The sequence below is a fragment of the Lepisma saccharinum genome, chromosome 1, assembly GCF_977018435.1.
Source record: "Lepisma saccharinum chromosome 1, izLepSacc3.1, whole genome shotgun sequence".
NCBI classification, from domain to species: Eukaryota; Metazoa; Arthropoda; class Insecta; order Zygentoma; family Lepismatidae; genus Lepisma; species Lepisma saccharinum.
This window is the reverse complement of record NC_139229.1, coordinates 167,215,146-167,229,656: the sequence shown is the minus strand read 5'-3', so window position 1 is coordinate 167,229,656 and position 14,511 is coordinate 167,215,146. Positions and strand designations below refer to the sequence as shown.

The 14,511-nt window shown below is 38.8% G+C and overlaps 1 protein-coding gene across 1 annotated transcript; it reads right to left on the bottom strand.

Annotated features, from left to right (window-relative positions):
* Positions 1-709: 709 nt before the first annotated feature.
* LOC145989901 (uncharacterized) lies at positions 710-2,406 on the bottom strand. The gene has a single exon (XM_083125399.1). It carries the CDS (start codon positions 1,747-1,749, stop codon positions 886-888), a length of 864 nt encoding a protein of 287 aa, XP_082981525.1. The 5' UTR covers positions 1,750-2,406; the 3' UTR covers positions 710-885.
* Between the last annotated feature and the right edge of the window lie 12,105 nt (positions 2,407-14,511).

The following is a 14,511-nucleotide window of genomic DNA, read 5'->3' as shown; positions in this document are numbered from 1 at the left end:
AAAATTCGTTTTTAAATAATTCTAGAAAACTTCCCTCCAATTTTCCAATCTTGGTCAGTTACTAATAATTAATCATTCATCTTTAACAAACAGTAACTAAAGCAAGATGATATAGACTCTATTCCATAGATACGTGAACTTATTTAGATTAAGAGGCACGTTTCTAACATAGTGCGAAATACCAGAAGGAATGGCAGTGAAAGTTATATCCTCCCATTTCAGCATTTTCATATCCCTCCGTTTTTAAAAAGGATATAAGATATGAGGCAATAGAGGTTGCAATTCCGTCACCCCCATTCCTTTCTTGGAAAGGGAGTAAGCGACACCATATATTAAATTTCTGGATATGCAACCCTCATGAAATTCTCACTCTTCTCATTATACCTATAAAGTATGTACGGTCACCGGCAATAAAAATGGGACACCTAGATCCTGAAATTCTTCCTTCCCTGCAAGGCGTTATGTGTGTTGCCTAGCTCTACGGCGATAAGTGAATATGAATAGCAAGTTTTCAATGGCAACTTCTACCACCGCCATAGATTTAGGCAACACACACAACGCCTTACACGAAAGCGAGTATTTCAGGATCTAGGTGTCCAATTTTTATTGCCGGTGATTGTGCCATTAACGAAAACTGGTTAAAATTCCAGAAACAGATATCTGCTTCAAAATTTTAATAGAAAAGTACTATCTAGATTCTAACATTCTAACACATGCAATGCAAGAATGATCTGCAATATTATGGTGTACTTGTAGTTTTTTTTTATCACTTTCCTTGTTCGCTTAATATTTGCACTATATTCGTTGTATATTTACTATAAAAAATATCACTTGAGACAATAGGCACTTGCAAATATGACACATTTTTTTCATATCACCACTGAATCATGTACTCAGAGAGTCGTGGTTCGATTTCGACGTGTTTTCCAGGGACGGATGCTGATCTGGAACAGCTTCCTTGGGAGACGTCGTGGAGTTTAGAAACTTGTTCACCCTCTCTTGGTACTCCAACGTGCTCTCCGAAGGTAGGTCCTGCCCCTGGGGCCCCAAAGGGTTCACACGAGACACAGGCAAGGTTCCTGGAAAGCGGGCTAATTGGGAAATGATGTCGGGGGTCCTTCGGGATTCTAAGGTGGTTGACACTTTCTTCTTCTTCCAGTCCAGTGCACCTGCGGCGGCGTCCTCGTCTGTGTTCGTCATCCCTTTCCAGGCAATCTTGGCAGACAGAAGCGACCACACGAACTCTATGGCCGAGGCTACAAGAACGTTCGTTGCCACAACCGTCTTGATTTCGGTGGGGGGCGGCGAGGACCTGGAGCTTATCTGGTAGAAGTTGCGGACAAGATCCGACCTAGCTTCGTGCAGCATCGCCATCGACAGTCCGGTCAGTCCGATGCACAGTAACGACGCTAGGGACGAAAACAGGGAGAAGGCGAAGAACCAGTGTATCTGGGTGTCTATGTACCATCGCCTCCATGCCAGCATCCCGGCAATTCCGGACGCCGCTGCTGAAAGACCGAGCCAGATTCCGCCTCCAAATTGGTTGCCGTCGGGTTCCAGAATCTGGCCGAGGGAACCCAGGAGCAGCAAGGTGATGGCTAGGAGGAGATGTATGGCCCCCAGGCCCGCCACTGTGCTGGCGGAGTAGCGCCTCTCCGATGGGTAAAGGCGGGATGGATCGGTGGCAGACCGTAAGCGGATGACATAAATTTCCTCCATGCCTTCCTGGGAATTCAAAGAATGGGTCATGGGGCTTCACAGTAACAAGCACTGGCAGACATTTCCAACAGCTGGGCAATATTGCCACCCAAGGTAGAAGCACTACAAAACCTCCTTATCGAATCACTGATACAAAACGTAGCACAAACGAAGCCAAATCCGTTTGCTCACTGAGCGAAAAAGAAAGTGAAGTTCCTGCACATTAGACGGCGTCAAGTGCTTCTCATGTTCCACCACACGCAAACTGAGACACTAAATGCAACCAACACAAATCTCTCCCACCTAACGGTCACCTTTTTAAAAAGTCATGAAGCGAACACCTCCACGCGGGAATCCAACAGTCTTTTTTCCCCTCTTCTTTGTCTTCAGATATAGGGCAGCTGACTCCGGCCACGGCTCACCTGTTGAATCCAGCACGAACGTTTTTCCTCGAGTTGTTATCGTATTACGCAAGCCTAAATAACTTTTAGGACCATCGAAAGCTTTTCCCCCTGCGAGTTTCCCCCCTCTGGGTGGAGATCGCATGCGTTACGCCCACTGGTTCTCTACATCCGCCACCACGCAAATTAATCTACCTTCGCCAACGCCAGCACTTCCGTTGCATACTGGCAACGCAGCGAGAACAAACTGCCCGAACAAAGAACGGCTCGTTGCTTTTTTTCGTACGCTCTTCCGCCTCTCTGTTCGTACAAGAATGTCAGTTGTGGAGAAAGAGAGAGAGAGAGCGCGCACTACGTGAACGTCTTGTCTGCCGCGGATGGAGGAACCGACTGAGGAGGCAAGCGGCTTGTGACGAAAGTGCGCTGAGGTGAGAGCCTTTCTTCGCACTGCAAGTCCGTGACCCTCGGAAACTGGAACGTCTTTACCTAAAAATGAAACTGATTCGAAGATTGTTTGCCTTTTTTAGTTTGATTGACTTCGCTTATCTGCCACTTTGGGCTGATCGCGAAGATGAGGATGAGTGGTGATACGATGAAAGATACAAAGAACACCCATGTCCAGGCCGGAATTCGAACCCGGAACCCTTGGCGTCATCGCCCGCTGTGCTAACCACTCCGCCACGGAGGTGGAGCATTTTTTTTCGTATTTTACGCCGCTTTTCTTCATGATTATGAAGATGCATGACGAATTAGATGCGTCACCTGAAGAGACAAAAAGTTACATCCGGATCCAGGTCAGAATTCGAACCGGGAAACTTCAGTGTTGAGATCGTGACTTGACGATGTCAGACATCGCGGATAGAACGAAAAATATACGTCAAAGTTCTAACAGAAGAATCTAACAGATCCAGCAGTAAGAAATACGCCCAGGACAATGTTTGTGGTAGGCACTAAAAAAAAACCTCTAAAAAATAGTCAATGAATATAAGAATATCAACACGTAAAACATAGAATATGGGATTAAACAGAGAGTTAGTTGATCGTTTAAAAAAACCCACCAAAGTAAGGGGAATAGACACTTAAAATACAGAATGATGAAGCTAATACAATTCAACATAATACCAGTATCCTTACTTTAATCGATTTTTTATCACATTAGGCCTATTTGTGTGATTACAGATCCAAATTGTACCGAGATTTCAACTGTTGAAAATGTTGGTACGCAGCTTCGCAGAATTATTTCAACAGTCGAGAATTTCAAATAATGTTGGAATCAAATGTCATGATACGTAACTAAATAAATATTTAATAAAATAAATAACACGTACCATAAGAAAACATAAAATTAGAATTGTCTAATTCTTCCTGTTAATAACAAAAGAGAAACGTTCCTCAGGCTTCACAAAATAATTCGGATACATGCATGGGCGTCCGAAAGGGGGGGCAAGGGGGGCGTGACCCCACCCTGAAAAATGATAGTCAACCAAAAATTATGTATTTCACACATATAATTTCATTTTAGCCACAATAATATCTGTTAATTATTGCATGAACACCATAAATTCAAATTTAAGCAATGTTTTTTTAGGGAACAACACTATTTTGGGGGGAAATGTGCCTTGTTTGCCTCCTGGAAAAAATTACCTTCCTTGCCCCTCCCTGGAAGAATTCCTGCGGACTTCCATGGATACATGATGAACAAACGTCATTTTTAATACGGTAGTGATTGCTGCTACAACAGTTTTAAGCATTGCAACTGGCTGGTAGCTTTATTGGGTAGTAATAATCTGCGGTGTTTAGGTTAGGCTTGTTGGGTTTGGTTCTCTTAGAAGAAGAAGACGAAAATAGTTGTAGCAGCCAAGTACGTATTTAGGGGGTCCAGGTGGTCCGGACCCCCCCCCAAAGACTTATCAAGTACTAAAATTAAATAATGAACAATATATTGGTTTAGCCTTTGTTGTATAATTTCCTCTGAACTTATTGAAAGACAAGGATTATATTGGGATCATACGGCTTTGAAGAACAAGAAGGGCGTATTTAGGGGGGTCCAGGGGTCCGGACTACCCCCAAAGTCTTACCAAGTACATTAAGTAATGATAATATTAGCATTTGTTGCATAATCGATGGTTATTAATTTCCTCTGAACTTTTTTTAGAAGGCAAGGATTGTATTGGGAACATACGGCTTTGAATGACATTACAAAGAAGATTTATGTGCACTAGTACTCAAAATAATATGCATAAAATATTAATGAGAAACTTACATTTTTCCAACTACATGTAACATGATTTTTGTCATTCGATAAATATTCAATTATTCATCTATTTGACATTAAGTTCATTGCCAGGGCATTTGTTTTTATGTAAATTATTTCGATTTTAACTACAGGTAAGCTACGTAATGAATATGCGCTGTTATATCTCTATTCTTACACAGTGTTTTTACCTATTCGTGTAAAAGTAATATAATATTAATTTATGTATTGTAATCAGTATTAATATGATTTAATATACTTATTTTAATTTAAACATTATTATTATTATTACTACAACTACTATTCACTTGGTTCGGACCCGCCCCCGAAACATATTTCTAGATACAGTATGTAACATTCTTATTCGTACACACGGATTTTCAAAGAAAATGCTTTAATATCTGAAAGGAAATACACTCTTTTGAAATTGTTTCTTTACAATTCAATAACTAATATCATTAGGAACATAAAATCTTACCCAAATTCTGTATAACCCATGACAATAACAAATTAAATGAAACTGAAAGAGGAACATGCCATTTTTTGTACAACTTTTATATTCGTACACTTAATAATATAAAAGAAAAAAAGTATATTCATAGCAAATTGACTGACAGTTCTAATACTTTGATCCGTATCCTTTGGCTTTAATTACTGCTTGACACCTGTTCTTCATAGAATTAACCATTTTTCGACATGTTTCAGAGCTTATATTATTCCACTCGGCTTGCACAACAGTTTTCAACTCTTGTTTGGACTTGACGCCTGCTTTATGGACTTGCCTCTTCAAAATTGTCCATAAATGCTCAATCGGATTTAAGTCTGGACTTTGAGCTGGTGTTTGTAGTAGTTTGGGCACATTCCATATTAGTTAATTCATGTTAACTCACGCCTTATGCTTACTGTCATTATCTTGTTGGAATCTGTAGATAGGCGGCATGTCCATTTTTTGGGCACTCTGCTTTACATTGTTCTTCAATATGTCCAAATAGACACATGCATCCATGATACCATCAATGAACTGGATGGTACCAACACCTTTGGACGACTACAGCCCCAAATTATTAATGACCCACCACCGTGTTTAACTGTTGGAACTGTGTTAATATGATAATTGTCTTTATTTGATATTCTCCAGACCCTATTTATCCCATCTGACACTTATATATTAATCTTGGACTCGTCTGACCATATGACACTATCCCAAAATTCCTGGTCCTTGTGGATGTGCTCTTTCGCGAATGAAAGTCTATTCCTGCGATTCACCTTATTTACATACGGCCTCTTTCATGGTATTCTGCCATGATATCCATGCTTCCACAAGGCACGTCGGACAGTTTGATCGGACATCATCTTGGTAGCAACATTTTTTACTAACGGTCGTAACTGAGGAACACCTAGTCGGGGACGCCAAGGGTCCCGGGTTCGAATCCCGGTCGGGCTTGGTTGTTTGTGAATGTCCATTCATCTATTTCATCATTTCATCACTCATCCCCATCTTCGCAAATTAGCCAAGAGGCACAAAACGCGAAGTAAAATAAACTAAATCAACAACAACAACAACAACCTAGTCGGGGGTTTTCTCGCACTCTTTTTAAAATAAAGCGTTCATCACGTTTATTCAACAGTCTCTCTTTTGGTTTTCTCGGCACATTCTGTGTTGAACCTTCCTCTCTAAATTTGTTTACTATGTATTGAGCTGTGGAGTGTGGTCTATTGACTGTTTGTCCAATTTTTCTTAACGAATAACCTTTAAGGGCCAAATTTATAATAACATCCATCAGATCGGAACTAAGATCCTTCACCTTGCCCATTTCGAACACGCTGATAGATAGACGATAGGCCTACAACAATACCTACGCCAGCATTTCGCTTGACGGGGAGCGCGCATGCATGTTCAAACTTGTTACGAAGTTGCAAACTGCACGAAATCGCCCGAATAGCGGTGGCGCTGTATGCGAGGAAGATTGAAACTCTTGCCTGTACGAATAACAATGTTGCATGAAACAGCGTGTTTTTCTCTTTTCACACAAATTATATGCACTGTTTATACACTTCGAACATACATTTTTATTGACATTTGTTGGTGAAACCTTCATTAACATTAATTTCCAGGTACATATGAAAGTGATTAAATTTACTAGTAGATATGACATTTTTTCCTCGGAAATTCTATGTGTACGAATAACAATGTTACATACTGTACATGCCTGGTAGCAGCAATTCAGAGCCTTTATACGACCACGAGTGGAATGCCATGACAGTTTTGCCAATTCCTTACAACACTTACCTATTGTTAGTGATTTTATCGTCTTCATCAATCGCATTTAATCAACGAAAGCGTACAACATCCTTTTATTTGTTTTAAAATCTGATGCGCGTGAAAGTAGAAGAAATGGGTGGGTATCCGAATAATTATGTAAGCTTGTGTATACTATCGTCGTATATCCTTGGTTGATTGTAGTTGACCAAATAAAACTAGTTTCAATCTATGAGAGCTTATGCTTAATGTAGCAATTTTACGTTGGGTTCGAACTATTATTTCCCCGTTTCATGTTTGTCTCATAAAATTCCCAACTTTGAGGTTTATCTAGTCATAAGCAATACGAAATTCCAAAATGTTACAAACAAAAGAAAACGATTTTAAATAAATTACACACAAGTTGGCCACGGTTGTCATTATTGCTAAATGGTTGGAAAAAAAACATTACACAACCATAAATAATGGCAGGTGCTGTTCCAAGGAACCAGAATCAACATGTATTGTAATTTATCATGGTCTGTCTTTTGCCTCCACTGTGTACTACCAGTGCCCACGTACCCCCCCCCTTTTCCACAGCTATATAAGGCAGGTGGTAGGAAGCAGGCGTAGAGAACATCCTCTTTGCCAATAGCATGATTGACTCTGCATGTAGAACCTGTACACCAACAGTGAGAGATAAGAAAATGCTGCGGGATTGCTTCACAAACGTGTCTTGGCAAAGGTAGATAACATTCGTTATTTTGCCCTTGAACTATCCCATTAGAACACCAAACTGTGCTTCAAAGACAGCAAATTGAAGATTTGCCTTAGTATGAAGAAACGAGGGAGAGAAACGTCTTAAGTTACGTAAACAATGCTCGATTCGATGGCTTAGTAAAGTTTGTGCGCACTAATAGCTAACACGTGTATGCTATTTGCTTTAATATAACCAATTGGCAATAGCTAACGCCGATGTAAAGTTTGAATAAGAATGTGAGTATCTGTATACAGCGTTGGCTACGTGTATTTCCTTGTATATTCACAAAAGTAGCATTCGAAAGAGAAAAACGAACTCGACAAACAAAAGACAATCGGTCTGGTAGGAAGTTATCACATATATCATATATAAACGTTCGAATCTTATGAAATGAACTTTATAAACTATAAAAATTACATACCAAAGGAATCCGCCTGTCTTTTGAACACTAATAATGAAGTAAAAGGCTCAAAAACTTTCACTTAACACAAACACAGCACTTTTTACAGTTGATAACGTCTGCAAATATCGCACCTAAAATGAAACCTCACAACGATGCCTGGAGTGATAAGTCGAAATCTCGCTCTTCGTATGTTTTTGCACAGTGTCCCGCCCTACGTCTTTGGAAGTGAAACTAGGATAATCGAGAATATACGTGCGCACTCGAGTTATCATGATGCTAGAGCCGCTATGGTGTTGAGTAGTAATATTAGTAGTAGTATCAACTACCTTATTATCCGTTATTATTATCACGCAAAAAGGCGGTCGTAGAAGTCGGTGCTAAAGCATTTGTGTTGGAACAAACGATTTGAAATATTTTTTCAGCACATTCAATTTGGCATTAGATAGTAATGGAAAGCAAGCACACAAACTGAATTTTTTAAATACAGAAAATGCATGACGAATATAATTATTTTTGTACATATTATGACATGTACAACTTTCATGTACAAGATATGTTTTACACATATGCAACATGGAGCGACGTAAAATAACAAAATACATATTCATGTTAACACTAAATTGTGTACGTATTCAAAGTTTCTTTAATATATATATAGCATTATTTAAATACATTACATAATCAATTGATCCGCCTCATAACAAACCAACAGCAAAAATGATATAAAATGTCTCTCAAATGTGCTCACTCCTGTTCCTCAAGACAATTGTTGGTGCATTTAAGACAAACTGTTTAGCAGCAACAGTCTGAAGTACATAGTTGGTCTTACTTCTCTCTCTGGTTTACAAGGCGTTAGAGAAAGGAATCATATTGCGAGCGAGAAAATTTTTAGATCCAAATTTTTGCAAACTGAAAACAATATTGATTTAATACGGCGCAATTAATTTCACGGGCCACCATGGAATTCCCTCATGGCATTCAATTTTTTTGATTTAGATCATTCGACTCTCAGGGCCGACTTCCCCCCCCCCCCCCCCCCCGCACCCTAGCTACAGCTCTGAACTTGAAAAGACTATAAGAAAAGCAGATATTGCGAGAGAAGCGAGCAAGAAAATTTTACGAAATGTATTTTTATTTGCATAAAATTTGAAGTCGGGGGTACAATTGCCCCACTGTGCCCCCCTTGGCCGTGTGGAAGAAAGAAATACAAGAAACACATGAAAAGTAATTCAATTTTGAGTATCCCATTCTCCTGCTAATCTTAGATTCTGCTAGTCTTTTCTTTTACTTCAATGTTTGCCCCCTAGAATTGACTTTCGTCCAAGGTTGGAGGGTGGGGCAATGCCCCTACTGCCCCCTGTGGTTGCGCCACTGCCATCAGATAATAATCAACCTAAATAAGTAGAAAGGTGATGTGTAATAAATACAAGCAAAATAAATGTATATTTTAAAAATATGCTGAAAATGATGATAGATTGCTTAATAAATATTTCAATACTTATTCGATATTCTTACGTAATTTTTAATCATAAATATTATTGATAGCTTAGAAAGATTTTGTTTACTATTGGCATTAGAAATAAAGACTCTAATTTTCACAAATTATTCTCAATAGATGAGTATGTTAATAAATACGCCTGATAAAGGTTTGCAATATCGGTTATGGATTTTGAAATGTGTTATAATTTCATTTTAAAAAATTACTGTCACACTTTATAATTGAGCTCATACCCCGTGAAGGACAAAAATATAAATAATTTATGAACTCAAATTTTTCAAGTCTCGTAAGGTTCAACGAATCTCTTATCTAATGAGCCTTCATGGACCACAACGTGCAATTGACGCAATAAAATGCTAGCGAAGTTGAGTGACCTATTTAAAACGTCACTTTTGCCCTTGAAGACCATGGAAAAACATAATTATGAATGTGCCGCATTGGAGCCTCCCAGATGGCGTTGTGGTAACACGGTGGAGGCGCACAATGGTTAGGATCACACTTTTAAACTGTAGGACCAGTCCCGATTAGCCTATCTGCTAAAGTGGATTTAAAACAAAAACTGAAACAATGTTTCGCATTCGCATTTTTTTTATTTTAAAATTACGTGAAATTTCATTTCTATTAGCTTTTATTCTAGAATTACACATACACACGCCACGCACATAAAATGTACTACTATGTAAGAAAGATACGTTTTGTATTGTAGATAAGGTATATATGAAGCTCTCAAATTCAAACGGAAAATCTTGAATATTATTATTTTTACGGGTTCTTCTAGAATATTATGTTCTTATTGAAAAAAGACGTTTGCAACACTCAGAGAATCCAAAATGTGGTTTCTTTTTTTCAATTATAAATCATTCTCGTGGCAAGGAGTGCAACCAGTGTCTGCTGGTAACAGCTCGCATACAACTTGCATCTATTTTTCTCTTCTTCTTCAGCAAAGGACACTAATGAGGAACGCCTTGGCACCATGACAATAGAATAACGCTAAACGCAATTCCACGGCCGGCACAGACTACGTTTTGTTCACGCTGCCTGGGAGAGGGCAGCACCCAGACCTTTCACAATCGCCGTGCCCAACAAAAACAGTGACCTAAATCACGAACCAGCAGAAAATACATCGTCACCGGAGGAGGGCGAGACGAATTATCGTGTTTTCATGAAATATCACTCGGGATGGTCGAGGGGAATTGCAAATTAGTGTTGTTAACATGAAGTTGTGTCCATGAATGTCGTTGTAAACCAGCTTACTGGTTTCCCATGGTCATTGCAATATGCACAGTACAATCGGTGGCTAAGATAACAGCAAGCAAATTGCATACAGCTATTTTCGTTCTCTTTTATTTCGCGTAATATCCAGTGGCGTCGCCAGAGTTATTGTTTGCAAGGGGGTGGGGGGGGAAGGAGACCACAAGGGACAATCATCAGCCAACTACTCAGATTTTCTTCCCCCTTTTTTCTTATCTTTTTATCCCTCTGTATTCCACTCTCTCGTCCTCTGTCTATCTCTTTCGTCCTTCTTGTCCTCTTTCCTTCTCGCTCTTGTTCCTCGATCTCTTTGTTTCCCTTTGTCTGTTTTCTTCTTCTTTTATGCCATCTTTCTTCACTCCTCTGTTTCTCTATCCCTATCACCTTGTCCTCCTTTTCTTTTCTTATTCCTCTGTTTCTGTATCTCTCTCATCCTTCGTCTATCCTCTTCCTTACTTACTTACTCTCGTTTCTTCCTCTTTTCTCTGAGTCTTTCGTTTCATCTTTTGCCTCTTTGTCTTTCTTTCATTATTTACCTGTCCATCATTGTTTCTCCTTCTACTATCGCTTTCTATAATCTTCTTTCTATTTCCTACTCTTCCTGTACTCCTTCCCCGGTCTCTCTTTAATAATTATAAGAATTCCTTTTCTCTCTCTCTGTTTGTGTGTGTGTGTGTGTGTGTGTGTGTGCACGAGATTCTTGCTCTACAATAAATGATATGTTGGGTATTTGTGTTAGATTATTTCACGATGACACCACCCTCTCTCACCTGGTGGCGACAGCCCTGAAAATCTGCGATTAAGATTTCATGCTAACATTATCTTGATCAATGATAGTGTCACTGGAAACGTTGTCTCAATATAGCGGACGAGATGCTGTGAAAAGTACCTTGACAAAATGGCACCGATTCTTCCTTTTACGTACACTCCACCGACTTTATCTTTCTCAGTCGCGGTTAAACTTATACTACAAATGTGCAATTTTAAGAAATTAGTAAAGCAACAAATCAATTACTCATCAAACCATTCCTTGTAGCTTTCTTTGCAACTTGATTATGTAAATGCTATGTCATCAATAGCATGATGCTCATTATTGTGAAGCATATTTACAACTGGCGCATTATTGCCGAAGAATTCCTTTTCCATAAAAATGCTTTATCAGCACACACTAGGAGCGTATCTTCTAGGCTATCTGCGAAGCTTGAAGCCTCCAGACTACAATACGGAAGGAAAATCGATTGAAATTGTTCAGTTTAATGAGTGAATCTGGAGTTAGTAGCGTGATTTCTTAGGAGTTTGCGAGCTACCCTTGAAATGGCAAAGTTGCTTCCTTGAAGACGCCGAGAGCAAACAAGCAAGAGTCTAACCACTTATACACGGAGTTTCGCTGGTAGGCTATAGCCTTCTCCTTGCCTTCGTAGCCTAGGATCACTGTCATAGTGAGATAGGCGGCATACGCGACTGGCACACATGTATGTTCAAGTACATTTTCACAGATATACTGCATAAGAAATTTGTAGACATTTTCAACTGTCAACAATGCAGTTCAAACACTATTGTTTAAAGGTAACTAATAAAGCAGAAACAGAGTAGTGTGTGCTGATGGAGCATTCTTTAGTACCTAATGGTATTGTTATTAGTATTATTTTTCAGCACGAAAAAATATGTATATGCACATGGTAATGTCGGATTCTAGACACTTCTATCTTCCCGAACTGATTGATACTTTCCCCATTTATGGAGTAAAAGGCCGACATAATTTCAAGTAGTTTTCGACATTTAAGCTCTCTTCTCTGCGCGCCTGTAACACTGAAAAACTTCCCATTTCAGCATTTGTTCCCTGATTCGCTTGATACCTCGCGAACTGAGTATGCTCATGCAAATAATAACAAAACAGTAAGAAAGAAATATGGATAGCATTATAGTGAACTGAACGCCGGTGAAAGGTTGGCGCTCGGGGCACCGTTGTTACTGTGACCTTTCTTTGCACAATAATCTTTTCCTACTGGTTTCATCGCTGATATAAATAGTTAATGACACTAGGGATTGACCTTCAACCGCTGCTTCCTCTAAGTGGTATTTAATTTTAGTAGCAAGGCCTTGATTTGTCTCCCTGAGAAAAATAATGAAATAATACCACTCTTTCACACTGAGATTACATGTATTCGAGCTCTTGATTTCCTTGACAAATAATGGAATGTCGCTCTTGTTTTGCTTATTTGATCCCGAAATGTGTTTAATATAAAGTGTTTTCCCAGTTCTCGTTAGCAAAAGGGTAGAAAATGTCTTATGCAATGATGCGCTTCAGGGAGTATGTGAATGAAGTCGGTAAAACATTCTTCCTTAGTTAATTTCAGCTCGTATAATATGCCGGTTGTTTTACATCACTTTTTATCTGAGAAAATATCGAAATTATGAAGGAAGAAAAGAAAGAAATATTCAAGGTTTTGTCAGGATTCAAACCTAGCATGTTTGAACACTAACCACTCCAATTTCTATCTTGTGAGGCACTGCTGCATTTTTTATCTTCTCATGTTAATCGCGGCAATGAGAATGAATACTCTGGAGTATACTCGAACTTTGAATCTTTGGCGGTGAGAACATAAGTTTAACCACAAATAAACGTATAATACGTTTATTTGTGGTTTAACTCTCAACTCACTCGTCCTCAGAAAAGACAATTAGTGCGGGACTATTACCAATACAATAACAATTTTTACTGAATAAAGTAAACAGAAAATAATATGTACTAAATGATTCGTCACAATGTAGAACAAAATTCGACCGGTATGTTCCTAAGTTGCGCATCAGTTTTTACAATTTACAAAGACATAACACAGACTTTGAAATCCACCACATTCTGCGACATGGACTTTATCCTAATTATTATTAATAATAGTCTATATAGAAGAAGTTAAGATAATTTCGCAAGTAACAAACCTAAAGTAAATTATTGAAAATTGTTCATGTGTTATTAAGTTGATATCGAGAAAAATAGATGGCGCAAGAGGTGATCGAAATTTATATATAAAATGTACACGTTTCTCTACAGAATTTGACAAGATTTTAGCTACAAGAAAAGAAAAACGAATCCTCAAAGTTTACCGTATTTAAGTCGTTTCTCGAGCTGTTATTGAGTTTCCACCTTTAGGCAGTGTTTGATTTTGGGCTTTCTTTATTCATTCATAATATTTCAATATTCAAATTTTTTGTAGAATGCTTTCAGAGATTGAATCGGATTCTTAGGTTTTGTATTCCTCATCAAAATTTCACTTTATAATAGCTCATTGTGCAGATTGTATGGTACAGCATACTGCACTATCGGAATCAAAAGTAAGTTGTATAAAAAAAAATGAAAGAAGTACTTCGATTTATATCTGAGCTATATATAGTACAATTCATGGAAAAAAATATGCGATGGTATAGGTGTATTTGCATTAGTAAAATTGCCTACACTCAAAATCAGTGGCGGCGATTGGGTTCCAAAACCAGGGGGGCAAGGTGCCAAAACTGCGGGGCAAAGGTAGTATATTTCCCTTTGTAGATAAGGTTTAGCATAGTGCTGGGGCAAAAGTGGCAAAAGGTGGGGGCAATCGCCCCCCTAATCACCGACACTGCTCAAAATAGTAGATAAAACAAAATTAGTTTCCTGTAGCTCGCCACATAAATTTATGTCTGTGGCCACAGAGCGCTTAGGAAGCGTGGGGACAAAAGGGCCGTGTCGCTCAATATAGGAAAATGCATTGCTTATATGTATAATATTGATGCATTACAGACTGTATCTCCATAAATAATTCAAAGGTAATGATGCATAATCTCTGTCTATTACGATTAATCGCGACGATAAGAAGGAATGACGACAAAGTTTGGCTAATCCGGACGACCTAAATTTAAAAGTGGAATCGAAACCTCCACCGGGAACTGAACCTGGCTAATTGATTTGGTCTGATTTTTGTTATTCAGCGTCGCTTTTCTGCCACTTTAGGCTAATCGCGACGATGAGGATG

Excerpts from the sequence above, each read along its gene's own strand:
- LOC145989901 (XM_083125399.1), bottom strand. The coding sequence starts at position 1,749 with ATGACCCATTCTTTGAATTCCCAGGAAGGCATGGAGGAAATTTATGTC.